At 40.8% G+C, this 16,208-nt stretch overlaps 1 protein-coding gene across 1 annotated transcript; it reads right to left on the reverse strand.

The window, feature by feature from the left end:
* Positions 1-1,945: 1,945 nt before the first annotated feature.
* On the reverse strand, positions 1,946-16,202 carry c6h4orf54 (chromosome 6 C4orf54 homolog). The gene is made up of 2 exons (XM_032566540.1): positions 13,432-16,202; positions 1,946-4,352 (listed from the first exon to the last, which is right to left on the reverse strand). The coding sequence occupies exon 1, from the start codon at positions 16,170-16,172 to the stop codon at positions 13,449-13,451; it is 2,724 nt and encodes a 907-aa protein (XP_032422431.1). The 5' UTR covers positions 16,173-16,202; the 3' UTR covers positions 1,946-4,352; positions 13,432-13,448.
* Between the last annotated feature and the right edge of the window lie 6 nt (positions 16,203-16,208).

Below are 16,208 nucleotides of genomic sequence, written 5' to 3' on the forward strand. Positions count from 1 at the left end.
GCAACTATGTCAATCATAACTCTTTTTCTCCTCAATGTTTGTGAGTTTCTGGTGGTGCAGCTCGGTGCTGTCTTCAGGAGAATGGGACATCAGATTATCATTCATAAAATTACACCCAGATTACCCCATTTACTGTGTAAACCAGAGCTTTCAGTGGGAAAACAAAAGTTCCAGATCCTTTTAATGCCATACAAATATGGGGCAGGAACATGGATTATATCTTTATATAGACCTGTCTATTGATTTATAGATTAATAGTTAGTTGCTCCGTTCTATGTCACAGTTCTCCTGTTTCAGAGTTTTGCGCAACATGCGCGTCGTCCATTTTATTTTTTTATTTTTTACCCGACAAGGTTGGGAGCGGTAGGGAAGCGCGTATCGATGGAGAAAAGCAGACTGACGTAAACCTTTTAGCTCAGGTATTCTGATTATTACAATTCAAAAGTGCTGTGGTGCTACCGTTTCATACCAGATCACATACAGAACTTAACTCTATAAAATGAACGCTCTCTATCGATGTATCATTCATGGAGGGATTTCTTTATTTAAATGGGTTCATTTTTCTGAGAGATACATAGGGAGGATATCGTGACATGTTTATAAGAGCGATTTTCTGTTGTCCTTCCATGGAAGCGTGCAGCATCCAGACGAACATTAAAACACTTTTTAATATAATTTGCTGCTTTGACATGATCACAGCACTGCCAAAACATATGTACAAAAATCCTCAATAAAACATAAAATATTTGAAAATCAGACACCAGACAAGTGAATAACAGCAGCGTCATCAGCCGGTGTATAGCTGAACTGATGCGGTGAAGCTACCAGTAGCAGGAGCGCGGAGCTGCGCCAAAAGCTAACAAACACTGAAGAGAAGAGCTGCCATTGATACATTTGTAGCCAAGCATGTTTGAATGTTACACAATACAGTTTTAGCAAGTCGCTCAAAGTCTAAACTGGTATTGTTGTGTATTTAAGATGTAAAGTTTACCTACAAGCAAACGCCCCCCAAAAGAATCCCAGCGCCCACCTTTTGTAAAAATTTCTGCCAGCGCCCCAAGCCGTCCTCTGAACGCCCCCCAAGGGCGGTACCGCCCCCGTTGAGAAACGCTACATTATATAGTCAAATTGAGGACTACATCGGATTTGAAATAAAGACCTCTTTGCTTAGAATCATTTTAAATTTTCAGCTTTTCTGTTCCAAATTTGATGCCATGCACAGATATTGACCTGCGTTGAATCATAATAAAAACTAGTGTGAAGTTGTATGTACTGAAGAAACATTTCACATAATCACAAGACTAACGGTTTGTTCAGAGACAACTTGACAAACCTAAAGCCCACAAGAGGAAATTGTTGGACGGAGTAAATACCCATATTAATAACAAGTCTATTTAAAGGCTTGTTTTTATAAAAACTCTTCAAGCCTGATAGAGTGTTAATTGTGGGATGCATTGCACATTAGTCAGGGTTATGTGAGTGTGTGGCATGGCTCTGGGTGTGATGGTATGTGTCATCGACACACTCAGATAGGATGACTCTGAGGATACAGTTGGAGATCTGCAACCTGACCCTGCATGTACTCAACCAGTACCTCCATCCTCCTCTGACCCACTTACTGTGGATCCCCAGGCAACAGAGGAACCTTTTAATGCTCACTGCTCTACATAAACAAAGCTGAGTTAGTTTTACACTCATCTCAACCACAGACTCAGACCCTGTAGTTTGCTATTTAGTTGTGGCTGTGTTCTTTCAGTATGAGCATAACCAAGCTTATCAAGTAGTGTGTGCTAAGTTCTAATTATTTTACAGGACATTATTTGCTTCAAAGGTTTTTGGGAGAGGAAGTGCTCCAGTGGAAATAAAATTTGACTTAATAAATATGTATTCAAGCATTACTGTTTAATATCCTGTTCCAACACCTTCAGCAGACAGTATGGTGGATCTGGCTGCATTGCAGTGTCAAAGCAGATTTGGTCTTTATTGACATAACAGCATCATACAGTTACTGCAGATTTTTTAGTTGAAAATCCATAATGAGATCCTCCTGTTCCACTATATTCTGTTTTGCATTGAGATCTGGTGACTGTGGAGTCCACTGAACTTATAAACCCTGGTTCCTCTATTGCCATGCAATTTTTGAGGAAACTTTTATAATGTAGCAACAAAAAAAAGAAAATATGAATTAGGGATGTTTTCATTTACTGGTTTGGAGCAAACCCTTTAGAAAGGGGGGCCAGGCATCTAAGAAGTACAAAATAAGACACTAGGCTACTCAGAGCGTGATTTAGTCAGAATGTGACATTACACATGGCTCTATAACAAGATGTAGAAGTTTTTCCAAGTTTTGTGCCTCAATTAAGGCACAGATTCATCAATGTACAGGAAAGTTTCCTAGATGTTCAACAAATCTGTTTCCATCTCCCCTTTACGATATTAGCTATTTTTCGTAAAAGCCAAAAACCACTTCAAACGATCGTGGAAACCTTTCGTGAAATTGAGGACGTTTTTGAAAATTTTCCTTTTCCATCAACCTTTTCTAATGCGATACTTTAAAATGCATATTAAAAAAATCCTTGATGGAAACACGATTATGTTCTAGAATCCAGTTTGAACTCCTTTGAGCTTTGATGAAATGCTGTATCATCCAGCTGGATGTTGTCATCAGAAAATGGCTACATGGTGGTCATAGTAACAATATATGGTGAGCAGCAGGATCCTGCTCACTTGAAATTAACAAATGATGCTCACTTGAAACTAACGGGCCCAAAGTGTAAAAGAGGCATTGTAGGGAGGCATTAGAAAGGGGGGCCAGGCATCTAAGAAGTACAAAATAAGAAACATCTTATCTGGCAGTTGTGCCCTGAACAAGTTTGCTACTACTTGCATGCATGTAATTTTCCTTGCTTCTGACTGAGTACTGGGAACCTATAGGTTACAAGCTTTCTGCTGGAAAATCATCTACCGTATTTGCTTTAGTTTGAATTGGTTGAGGATATCATTAGAAGGGGCTCTGGCCAGGGAACCATTCCTGAAAGAACCACCACTGATTTCATGTGTCAGTCAACAAGTGACTGCAGAAACATAACTTGAGAAATGTTTGTTTTTGTGTTGTAATAAAGTACAATATAAGAGTAGAAACAACCTCAATTTAACATTGTGAATATGTAATAAACATTTACAGTTCCAAAGTACTGTTTTAATTATGTATTTCAACATATACCATCTTCACATTTGCAAAGTCAAGACCTAACTTTGTGAAGTCATTTTTTATGCAGAAAAACAAAACAAAACAAAAAATCAGTTGAACAAAGTGAAAACATAACGTATCAAGTCCAGCTTTTTGCCATACTTCTACAAAGTCCCTCCACTCTTCACCCATACATCCCTCACAAAGTCTCAACCATTCATTTTCTTGTCTTGCAAACCCTACTTCCACTTACCCCTGAAAGTCCTACTATCTTCAGAAAGTTTATGGCAGAATCTTAGTGTAAGACTTTAAAAACTGTGCCACTATCAGGCTTACTTTGGGAAAAAAAAACTATGTACAAAGTATAAGTAGAGGACACTTCCCCTAAAAGACACAAAAAAACAAATGGCAAGATGACATCTCTAAAAATGGGAGTGAAATATAATTCATTGTTATGCTCTCTCATAACAAATGCATTCATCACTGTCAGTTACTCATACCATTCATTCTAAAAGAATAATCTGGAATAACAATGATGCCTGACATGTATTAACAAGGACTGTCCAGCAGCTCCACATTCTCAAAGAAACCAGTACAAACAAAAGACAACATGTCACATTACATTTTTTTCCAACCTTAACTTTTAAAAAATGTGCAATAATGTAAATTATGCACATAAAGTGCTTTGAATCAACACTGATTTGTGTGCATCATAAAGCACCAACACAGAAGAAGTCATCATGACAATTAAGGTTGTAAAAACCCTTTGATAAATTCAGCAAAATCTAACAGGGAACAGGTTCTTGGATTCATAATTGTATAAAGATGTGTAAATGTCTTCAAAACAAGTAGTTTCTTTTCATTTTAAAATGAGAAGAAACTAGATAAATCAATCTTTATTTTGATTTGGAAAATGAAAATTTTCCAAATCAAACTATTTAGCTTCAGGAGTGGGTAAATAATCCCTTCAAAGGCATTGATTCTTGGTTTAGCAGTGGTGTAAAAAAAGCATGAATTACAATCTTGTAGAAAGTTTTTAAAAAAATCAGCAGCAGTTAGATAGAATACCTGAACAACTAAATTGCTCAGCAGACTTAACATCAGTGTAAAACAATGAAGAGGATAAACCGAGAGGTGGTCAATGATCACGAAAGCTCCAGTCCTACAGGGGAGAAAAACAGAGGAGAGAAAGTTCTTATGAACACAGTAAGATCAGATGAAACCCTAGTCTCCACTCAGCCTGTTGCATTTACAGTAATTGTTATAATGATGTACAACACTCACACACTGACCAAAGAACTGGACTTAAAATCAACATAAATAGTCAATGTTTTATCTCTCTATTAGTATATTTGACTATTGCATACACAATGCTGAAAAAAATTATTTACCAGGATTAATTTATTTTTCAGGGAAAATGTTATTGGACATTATAAAGTTAAAAGACTTCTCTTTGATGCTGGTGACAAGCCATCGTTGAGTGAACAATGCTGCCTTTCACCTACAAGTACCTGGTTTAACCCCCGCGGGAACCTTCTGTGAGTGGAGTTTGCATTCCTGAGACATCTAAATATAACCGACCAATCTAATGTGATCCTAGGTGGGAGGTATGAGTACATTTTTGTCAGCCCTTACATGGACTGACCACTATGTTTAGCCCATCAACTTAGCTTGGTAAAAAACAGCTCCTTCTTCTACACATTGCATTGTCCAGGGGGTCTTTTGGACCCTTGACTATTAAGAAACAATTTCTTTCTGGAGGTATGGACTCTGTTGAAGTTTTAAATGTTACCCAATAGCTAACGTTTGTCTGTGACATATGTAATACACCTGCTCAATGCTACAAAGGTTAACGAAAATTGCCAGGAACAGGTTTTTAAAGGGTTACGTTCGTTTTATACAGTGCAGAGTGAAAGTGAGCAGCACCAGCTGGAAATAGAACTAATATTGCAGTTTTGGTGCCCAATCAAAGATCTGAAAACACCCGAAAAGATAAATCTGCCTGCATTATGTATAATTTTGGGTTTAGTCAGAGGCCCCTCCCAACATGAAGTCTGAAGGTAATCTTTACAGCATGCCACCTTTCCACCAGAGGACATTTTCACCCCATGAATTCTAATTACCCTTATAATCTTTACATGTAAGTCAATGAGGACAAGAGTGTCATCATGACAGTAAGCACCCTTCTGCTTACTGCAACCTTTTCCACCCTATACAGAGTATTTGACTACCATTTTATTTTATAAACATAATTGAGCCCTCCATTCTGTGGGTCTCATTGTCAAACAAGAAGGAAAACTCCAAATATTCCCGCAGAGCGCAAACAAGGTTATTTGACTGTTGCGTTGCATACTGTGTTTATGTAATGAAGCCGACTTCTCGCCCTCTCTGTCTTTAAATGACTGCTCCTATAAAAAACCAGCTCATACTGCTGCAGCTCCTAGCTGCCATTCAGAATCCTGATGTCCAGCAGCAGCTGAGGCTTTTCAGGTCCCACAGATAACAGACGCTTGCCTTCACCTGAACCTTTCCTCCTGCACAAACATGCAACATTCCTGTCGATGAATGTTGTATGTTAATGTTGATATAATATTCAGATAATTTTCATATAAACACATCTTTAAGGTACAAAGACATGTTAGGCTGCAAACTTTACAACTGCACTGTGGCTGTTTCACTTATCATGTATTATAGAGCTAAGAAATTAATATAATTAGCGTTCCACCCCATTCCGCTATCTTCAGTCAAGATTTTGTTCCTAACACAAGTCCTCGCTTTTCCAATTTACCTCCAAAGGGTGGAGTGGACATCATTTTGTAAACTCCCACACAAGGTAGAGGACTCATCTCAAAAATCTATAACAGCATACTGTACTCAATACAGTAACGCTCAATGAGATCAGAGCAGAATGGTGAGAAGAACTTGGAATAAACATCTCTGATGAGACCATGCATTGCATAGAGTAAATGGGTCAACTTCATGTGCTCAACCTGGACTAATTCAGTCCAACATTCTTCATAGAATTCATTATAGTAGAGCCAAATTCTCAAGGATATATTCTACAGTCAGCGTAACTGTAAGGCAAATTTAACTTTCATGTTCTGGTCCTGTAACAAACTGTGCAACCTCCAGTTTATGATATTTCAGACCCTATCTGAAGCTTTTGGAATAGACAGTCAACCCAACCCAGTGCTGAATTGGCAATATTTGGAGTACCAGGGGAGGGTATATCAGTAGCAAGTGATTTTAAAAATATGCTGGCTTTTTCAACTCTCCTTGCCCGAAGATGAATCTTATTAGAGTGGATATCAGAACACCCACCCACAGCTTCTCTTTGGTTGAAAGACCTGGCTCTGTTCTTTAAGTTAGAGATGATCAAATTTTACATTAGATCCAAAAATTTCATAAAACTTGTGCCCCTCTACTATCCTATTTTGAGAGACTAGATGCCCTCCCTCAAACTTGAAAATCGCATAGAAACTAACCTTGCTGTGTATATGTCTGTATCCCCGGCCCGGCAGCTTCAGTAATTCCTTGTAAGTTCTAACCACTGACAGTGATTGTCTACTTCTGTAGTTTTAAATATCCATGTTCTAATTCAGTATGTGTACATATACTCATGTGCATGCTTGAATGCATGTTATCCACATATTTAAGTTATATTGTCTTGGTCTCTTGAGTTTTCATACTTATAATCTTTCAGTTGTATGATAATAATGATAATAATAATAATAATAATAATAATAATAATAGTTGTTGTTGTTGTTGTACTTTGTTAATTTTCTTATTTTATTTTTATTTTGCAGCAAAATAAAAATAAAATAATTTCCCCCTCCCAATTCATTGGGAGGGGAAAAACAAGACACATTTGCTGTTATTCCTGTAATCAATTATATGTTCTTGCCAGATGATTAAAAATAAAATAATAAAAAAATGAATATAATTAATTGCAAGCATCCCTTTACACAGAACTAAAAAATAAAATGGATACAGGACATAGATTTTATTGCATTTTTCTGTTTGGTTGCTGGATGTTGTCACCATCTTAGAAGAGATGACTACTCGTTTTTAACTTTCACACTAAGCCTAAGCCTCAGTGGACGCCTTCAATTTTCCTAAAAAATAACTTCTTCTAAGAAGAATGAACTACTTTTCTCCTTTTCCTTTTATGTCTTGTGCATTTTATGTAAATATTTTTTATATGCTATAAACACAGTGTATAATTTCTAGCCAAAGACGTTAGTGGACATGCCAATTTATATGTCTTTGCTAACCAGTTTGGATATCAGTGTTTTTCTTGTGTGCCTGTATTTTCCGTCTATAAGGTGTTTTTTTTTTTGCTTTTTTGTTTTTTTTTTACCATGTAGCATCACGATGTATTTTCAATATAGTGAATATTATGTGCCATAACTTTCTTCAGCTAAATAAAAACAAAAAATCAAAACGTCAGAAGTTTTTATTTTTTTGATTTATTACTCAAAAGTGTATTTAAAAAACTTTGATGGCATTACAGTTGTTAAATCTTTCTGCATGTTTCCTCATGTACCTGATCTTATTAAAGATCTGTAGGATCTTAAGCAAAGATCCTAAAGATTAGGATAATCCTAATCTTCAGCTCCCTCCAGAAATACTTTCTCAGATTCAATGTAATATTTTTTTGTTTTCATGATTAATCAGATTTGTTGAACCTGATTGAAAACTTTAATCCAGAAGAATAAACTTAAATCCCATGGTGGTTCAATAACATAGTTTAAAGATGTGCAGATTTCTGCAACCAGATCATAGCATCTTTCTATGTTCCTTTACGTTTTCCATTCTGGCAAGTGTGTCTAGTCAAATAATACAGGATTAATGTCATTCTAAAGATGGGAAAAGCTCTGACATTATTTATTGGTGTCTTAATTTTTGTACATTACAGAAACCTGCAAACTTAATGAGAATTTGTACACATTTTTGTTGGAAACTGGGGGTTTGTCTCTTTGTGGGGATTTTCTGTTTGCTGCTTCCCTGATCATCCACTGAGGTGGCTGACTTAGTTCTTTTTATGCATAGATTTATTATTTTTCCAAAAGAAAGAAAGAAACTAAGTTTAAAAAAAAAAAACATCCATGTCCCTCAGGGTCTTTTATGGACTAAAAGACCCTGTCCATAAGGGCAGGACAATTTGCCTTTTTATTACCTATTTGCTACCTTAACAAATAGTTAAGGTGAACTGTAGTTTCCAGTTCTTCCAGAGGCAAAAATTAGGGAAAATGTGAAGGACTCTCCTGTCCAGTGCCTAGTGGCTGCACTACTTGGAGGGCGTGATTGCTGACTGAGTCAGTACACCTGTGATCAATCACCTCATCACCTAGGAGTATATGAAGAACGGACTGCCAGCACTTAGACATCTGAATGTTTGCCAGTTATGGTACTTAAAACCCCTCTGAGTCTGCTCTTTGAAGTTTCTCTGAGATTGTTTCAAGTAATTTTTCCCTGTCGCCTCTCTCTCAGGTGTTTCCTCGTGGCGCCTTGGATTTTACCCACTGTGTAGCCCGAGTTCCTGGCCTTCTGGTTTCCCCCTCATGATGCCGTGGATTTTACCCACTGGTTGCCAAGTCTCTCTCCGCCTTTGATGAAGAGTCAGTGACAAGTTCCTGGATTCACGCTGGCAGTCAGATTGCTCCTCACCTCTCCTCTCAAGAACTTACCTGACCGCCCTCCACCTCAGCTTCTTTCATCTACCTCCACAGAACTCTCCGTCCGGACATCACACTGGAACCTGGATCATCAAGGGCCTCTGCAAAGAGACCACAATCCCGGAGACCACAGTAATTCCCCCCTGGTGGAAACTCTCCAAGTAAGATCATTCCACTCCCTCAGAATTCAACCTGTGTGATTAACCTTCAACACACCACATCTCTCCCATTGTCTTCAGAGTAATGACGACCATGGCTTCCCATCCACAGAACAAGAACCACACAATCTCATATTTTACCACTGTTAAAATAAACTTTATCTGATTTCTTTTCTCCTGATTGTGTTCTGTATGTGGGTTAAAAGACTTAAACCCAACATAACAGAACTTTCAGGCCAACAGTCAAACCCCACAGATGCTCTCAGGAGAACTTTGGCAGAACAACATTCACTCATTCAAACCCATGATACTGTTTTACGAGACCTGGGTACCCGCCAAACTGAAACAAATCGACGTCTCGAAGAATTGTCTAACTTTTTACAAAGCCCTCTCCAACAGACCTCCGCTCCAGCTTCAGCTCCAGCTCCAGCCTCTGCTTCCAGTCCTGAACTACTGACCACTCCACATTTTCCGAAATCAGTCCAACTCCAGACAAATTTTCAGGTGATATAAACCGTTGTAAAGGTTTCCCTCTACAGTGCTCACTAATTTTCAATCATTCCCCTCGAAGTTTCTCCCTGAAGGTGGAAAAATAGCTTTCATAATTTCACTTTTGACTGACCGAGCATCAGACTGGGTAGAAGCTCAGTCTGATGCTTCTGCCCAGAAGCATCAGTCTGCTTAGAAATCAGCAGGTGTTTTCTACACCTGCTGATTTTGGTTGCACGTTCGGAGACTTTTTGATAGAATTTTAAAAAGTATTTAGTCAAGAACCAGATAAAACGTCTAACTCCAGAGAATTATGGATGATCAAACAAGGGCAGAGTTTGCCATAAACTTTAGAATTAAAGCCGCAGCAGGAATGCACCTGCCCTAAAACGTGCTTATTTTCATGCCCTTAATGAATCTTTGAAAGATGAACTGGCTACACTGGAAGAATTAATTAGTTTAACTATGCGACTAGACAATAGGATCCATGCTAGAACTAGGGAAAGAAACCAGAAGAACCCTTCTGTCAGATTGCTCCCTTCCTCCACTCCTTCTCACTCTCCGTCTCTTCCGCAGAACCTCACAGAACCCAAGTCAATGCAAATAGGTCAAAAATAGGTGAAAAATCTTCTCGCCTTCTCTTACCCATAACTCTGTTTTACAACAATCACTCTGTTCCTCTGTCCGTCATGACTGATTCCAGTTGCAAACAAAATCTCATTGATTCCAGTTTAATCCAACAGATGTCCATCGAAACAGTGCCACTTTCCATGCCTCTCAATGTCTCTACCTTGGATGGCAAAGCACTACCTCAGATTGCTCACAAGACAAAACCTTTGCAGTCATCATATCTGGTAATCACAGCAAACAAATTTCTTTTTTGTTTTTCTCACAGCAAACTCATCCATAATCCTTGGTTTTGAATGGTTATAACAACACAACCCCCATATCAACTGGTCAGAAATGCATATTGAATCTTGGTCAAATAACTTTCATTCCACCTGTCTCCATTCAGCAGTTCCTCCAGGTCCGCTGCCGGCAAAATCACAGGAAGCAGACCCTCCCGACTTATCCACCATTCCAGCAGAATATCACGATTTAGCACATGTTTTTAGCAAGTCCCAAGCACTCTCTCTTCCACCTCCTCGTCCCTATGACTGTGCAATAGATCTTTTCCCCGGAGCACCACTACCCACCAGCCGACTATACAACATTTCATGACCCGAACGGGAGACAATGAAGAAGTAACCAAGTAACCAATGAAGAAGTAAAGCAATCATTGGCTGCCGGCATTATTCATCCCTCTTCCTCTCCCCTGGGTGCCGGATTTTTCTTTGTGGGGAAGAAGGATGGATCTCTGAGGCCATGCATTGACTACAGAGGTTTAAATCAGATCACTGTTAAAAAAAATATCCTCTTCTCTCTTCAGCATTCGAACCGGTTCATGGTGCAACATGATTCACTAAACTAGATTTAAGGAACGAATACTATCTTCTCCACATCCACCAGGGGGACAAATGGAAGACAGCTTTCAAAACCCCTCATTGTTCTATCTCAATTTTCTGACTCTGACAATAAGAACCATCCATGTGCTTGTATCTCAAGCAGACTGTTCCACTCAGATGAAAAAGAAATCTCAGTAACTTCAGTTCAACACCACATTCGCCACTGCAAGAACGTCTAGAACAGAACCATCACCGCCCTCAATCACACCACAGAACAGAACCGACGCTTTGCTGACGGTAAGAGAACACCTGCTCCACAGTATTCACCCGGACAAAAAGTTTGGCTTTCCGCACGTGGCATTCCCCTTAAATCCATGTCCAAGAAACTCTCCCCCAGGTTCATTGGTCCCTACGAAATCGAAAAGGTCATCAGTCGTCTCTGTCTTCCATCATCTCTCTGTATCCATTCCACGTTTCCCAAGTTAAACCTGTTCAGACCAGCACGTTGTGCCCTCCTTCCGAGGCCCCTCATCCCTCTCCAAGACGTCAACGGGCATCCAGCTTTCTCCGTCCACCGGATCGTGGACTCCTGTCCACGAGGTCGTGGTTGGCAGTACCTCGTCAACTGGGAGGGCTACGGCCTCGTCAACTGGGAGTACTACGTCCTGGGAGGGCTACAGCCTGGAGGAGTGCTCTTGGGTCCCTGGATCATTTATTCTTGACCCTTCACTTATCACCAACTACCATTCTTCTGGGCTGCCAAGTGGTGGGTGGGGTGTACTGTTGGGAACTGGGGTTTTGGCTCTTTGTGGGGATTTTCTGTTTGTCTGCTGCTTCCCTCATCATCCACTAGATGGTGCCTCGAGGCTGCACTACCTGGAAGGCGTGCCTGCTGACCGAGTCAGTACACCTGTGATCAATCACCTAGGAGTATATGAGGAATGGACTGCCAGCACTTCAATGCCTGAGTGTTTGCCAGTTATGGTACTCGGTGCCCCTCTGAGTCTGCTCTTTGAAGTTTCTCTGAGATTGTTTCAAGAAAGTTTTCCCTGTTGCCTCTCTCTCAGGCGTTTCCTCATGGAACCTTAGATTTTACCCACTGTGTAGCCGGAGTTCCTGGCCTTCTGGTTTCCCCCTCGTGACGCCGCAGATTTTACCCATTGGTTGACTGAGTCCCTCTCCGCCTTTGATGAAGAATCATTGACAAGTTCCTGGATTCACACTGGCACTCAGATTGCTCCTCACCTCTCCTCTCAAGAACTTATCTGTCCGGCCTCCACCTCAGCCTCTTCCATCTACCTCCACAGAACTCTCCATCTGGACCTCAAACTGGAACCTGGATCATCAAGGGCCCCTGCAAAGAGACCACAATCCTGGAGACCACAGTAATTCCCCCCGGTGGAAACTCTCCAAGTAAGATCATTTCACTCCCTCAGAATTCAACCTGTGTGATTAGCCTTCAACTCACCATATCTCTCCCACTGTCTTCAGAGTGCTGACGACCCTGGCTTCCCATCCACAGAACAAGAACCACACAATCTCTTATTTCATCATTGTCAAAATAAACTTTATCTGATTTCCTGTTCTCCTGACTGTGTTCTGTATGTGGGTTAAAAGACTTGAACCCAACATGACAATTTTATTGTCACTGTATATGGAAATTTTGCAGATGTTAGCTATGCAACAAACACCTTTTTATGTCTGCTTGTTTTTACTTCAACTTGCAGAAAATTTGGGAAATCTAAAATTAGATAGTTTGATCCAGTGACAAATTGTTTGAATAAAAAGTTAATGTAAATTACAAATATATGGTCAGGATTATCCTTACTTTCATTGACTTTTAAAATTATCCATTAATTTTCCAAAGCCTAAATTTCCCCTGATTTTTTTTCTGAAATGTTAAGTTACACAGTCAAAAATTAATAGCAAATAATTTAGATTATTTTTCAATAATGGGGGGCCATGTTTTCACTGTTCTGACTAAATATTCAATTAGAAAGCTAATATTTAGTTTGGGCATAACTATTTATGCTAACTAAGTACTTATTTAGCAAGCTTATTATTTAGCGTACTAACTGAATATTTAGTTTTGTGCTAGATATTTGCTTTACAAACTAAATATTTAGCATACTAATTAAGTTTAAAATTGTGACAATTATAAATATATGGTGAGAACAATTAACCCCCATTTGTTTTTTATGATAACCCAAATTAATTTTTGACTGTAACTTTACATACGGCTCCTCATAGTGGTGACTTAGTTTGTTTTATGATTAGATTTATTTTTCCAAGAGAAAGAAACTACTAGGTTAAAAAGAAAACATCCATGTCCCTCAGACTAAAAGACCATGTCCATAACTGCAGAACAGTTTGCCTTTTTGTTACGTATTTGTTACCTTAACAAGGTGAAGGTGAACTGTGGTTTCCAGTTCTTCCAGAGGCAAAAATAAGTGAAAATGTGAAGGACTCACCTGTCCAGCTTAGCGACTCATCTGTGCTCTACCACAAAACTCATGGTGGTCCCATCAAACGAGGGTGGGGCAATGATCCTTGGCCCTTGCTGGGAGGTGATGCTGATGACTGGCTGGTTCATGCTGGAACATCCATGCTGTGGCCTATTGGGGGCACCATGCTGTTGGGCCCCTGAAGCTGTCTGGGGAGGCTTCCCAGTTGCCATATAGAAAGGACTCTCCATGTACATTCCTTCAGTCTGCTGTGAGGAAGACTTCTCCATGCCCTCTACCTCTGATGGCACGGACATCTGTGACTGTACCAGCGTTCGAGCAGGTATCACTGAAGGGGTTGGCATAAAGCCTGGATAGATCATGTAGGTATGACCATATGCTCCAGGACTGAGCGCTAGCGGCGAGATAGGCATTGGTACTGGTGTCATTGGAGGCTGTGGCATGGGTACATCCATGTACTGGCCCGTTTCTGGGTCAAAAAGACGCTTTGTGGCTGGGGACACCAGCGTGTCCACCAGGTAGTAGTTCCCAGTGGTGGGATCCAGCAGCATTTTCCTCTGTGTCCCCTGAAAGGGGTCCAGGGTGGGGGCTGGAGTGATTGCTGGGGAAAAACAATACATTTGTGGCTGATTGGCAGACACAGCCATTGGCAGGGAGTGATAAATAGTAGCAGAGGGGATCTCTGGTGAATGGGTCTCCATTACAATACTGGAGCATTTTGTCCTCTGACCGTGGCCATCCTGGACTCTAGAGGCATAATCTTCATGTACTGCAGGAGGGGTTGGCAGTGACTGATGGTGAAGAGTTTTTATTGCTGTTTTATCTGCAGATGCTGCCATTTTACTGTTGTTGGGCTGAAATTTGACCGGGATGGTTAGGTAGTTCTCATTGTCAACCGATGCACCTGAAAACTGATGCTCAAATCGGTCCACTCCCCTCTGTTCAGCATCTTCCTTCCCGCTAACTCCTGTCTGACTGGTTTTGAATGACACAGGCAATTTAGGAGACTTCGGTGCAAATCTTTTGCCACTGAAAGGTGTGTGTGGGGCGGTGTTTGATTGAGGAACATCAGCAGCTGTGTAGGCCTTGGGTTTGGAACTAAAGCTGGACATGTTCTTGCTCCCTAAGGTGCCAACTGTTTGGACTGTCTTAGTGACCAACCTTTCATCATGCCTGTTGGATGACTGAATCACTTTAAGTAGGTCTTTATCTAGCCACCTTAGGGAGCTGTCAGTGTTGGAGGGCACCGATAATGCCAGGGGGGTCTTGTCTATATTTGGGTAGGAATCTCTTCTGACTGCTTTGTCTGTATTGAACCCTCTCCCTCCTCTTTCCTCAGACTCTTGCTGCTCTTCATTGGCTATCAGTGACAGCACATGGCTGTCCGTCAGATGCTCAGGCTCACGCTTTCTCCTCCACTCATTTTTATCAAACACATAAAGTTGCTCCATGGTTTTTACTGCGGCCTGGAGTTTCTCCAAAGCCACCTGATTTGCCACTTTTGACTCCAATTTATTTTCTGCCATCTCTGACGCTGTTTCTTGCCTTGTTGCACCTGTTTTGCCCTCATTGCTCATCCCAGTGCTTCCCTCTGAGCTGTTTGAGATATTTGCTGCTCTCCCTGATGCCTTCTGGAGTGGAGCACTCTTAACGCCCTCTGGAGACGATCTGCGTGTGTCAGACTGCTCCTGTTTAAGGTTTCCGGTAGGTTTTTCTGCATTTTTAGTATTTACAGACTGACATTTTATTACCATGGGGGACACACAGTTAGCATTATTGTTTTGCATCTGCTTTTTTTGCTCTGAAGGAATTTCAGAGCTAAATGAGTTTGATTTATTTTCGTTCTTATCCAAGGAAACAAAGTGGTAGGAACTTTTAACAAGCTTACGTACATCTCTGACTTGGTGAATGGGAGTTTGTAACTTCCCTTTATTATCTCTGATGTCTCGAACCATAAAGTGCGGAACTTTATCTGAGGACTCACCCTTCAGAGCCGCAGCCAGGGCTTGGCATTTGAAGTCCTCTGTTCTGATCAGACTCGATGGGCTAGCGGTAATATTCAAGGCGCGCAGCTTGGAGCCTCCAAACTCTTCCGTTTTATTGTCTCTTCTTCTCAGGTTGATTTTAATTTCCGGTGATTTGGATGATTTTGAGCTCTTGGAGTCTGTGATGTATAAAGTGTTGCTTCCATTCCAGGAATAAGCTCCTCTCTGCAGCTGCGGTCGCACCTCTCTGTCACTGGGCAGCAGTTGGATATTTGGCACAAACAAATGAGACATTTTAGTCAGTTTATCGCAGCCTGCAGAGAACGGATCCCACTCACTCTCTTTGTCATCAAGTGGAGGCAGCTTGTCCAGCAGAGTTTGATGGTTTTTATGATCCTTTTGAAACTCTAGCTCCTCGTCCTTCCAGCATCTGAACGCGCTATTTTGGCTGCGACGCAAGGCGCCTTTTTTAGTAACAATCCCAGCTTCATTGGTCGAGTTTAAATTAGTTTCTGTTGTAGGAGCACACGCGTCTTGCCTCTTACTATCACATAAGCCGCTGTCCACAAAGTCCCCTAATTCATCCACGCACATTATGGCATAGTCTGAGCCGCTCTCAGAGAACTTAGAGCTCTGCCTCTTCAGCTCCCTGCTCCCCTTCCACTTATTGTAGCTCTCCTGCAGCGCAAAGCCCGGAGACGGCGCCTGGTGCGGCTCACTGATCTCCCCCCTCTCCATCCTGCGCTCCTGCTCAAACTGCATCTTCTTAGAAAGAACATTTTTTAACAAACTGGAAGC

This window comes from Xiphophorus hellerii, chromosome 6, assembly GCF_003331165.1.
Source record: "Xiphophorus hellerii strain 12219 chromosome 6, Xiphophorus_hellerii-4.1, whole genome shotgun sequence".
Classification (NCBI taxonomy): Eukaryota; Metazoa; Chordata; class Actinopteri; order Cyprinodontiformes; family Poeciliidae; genus Xiphophorus; species Xiphophorus hellerii.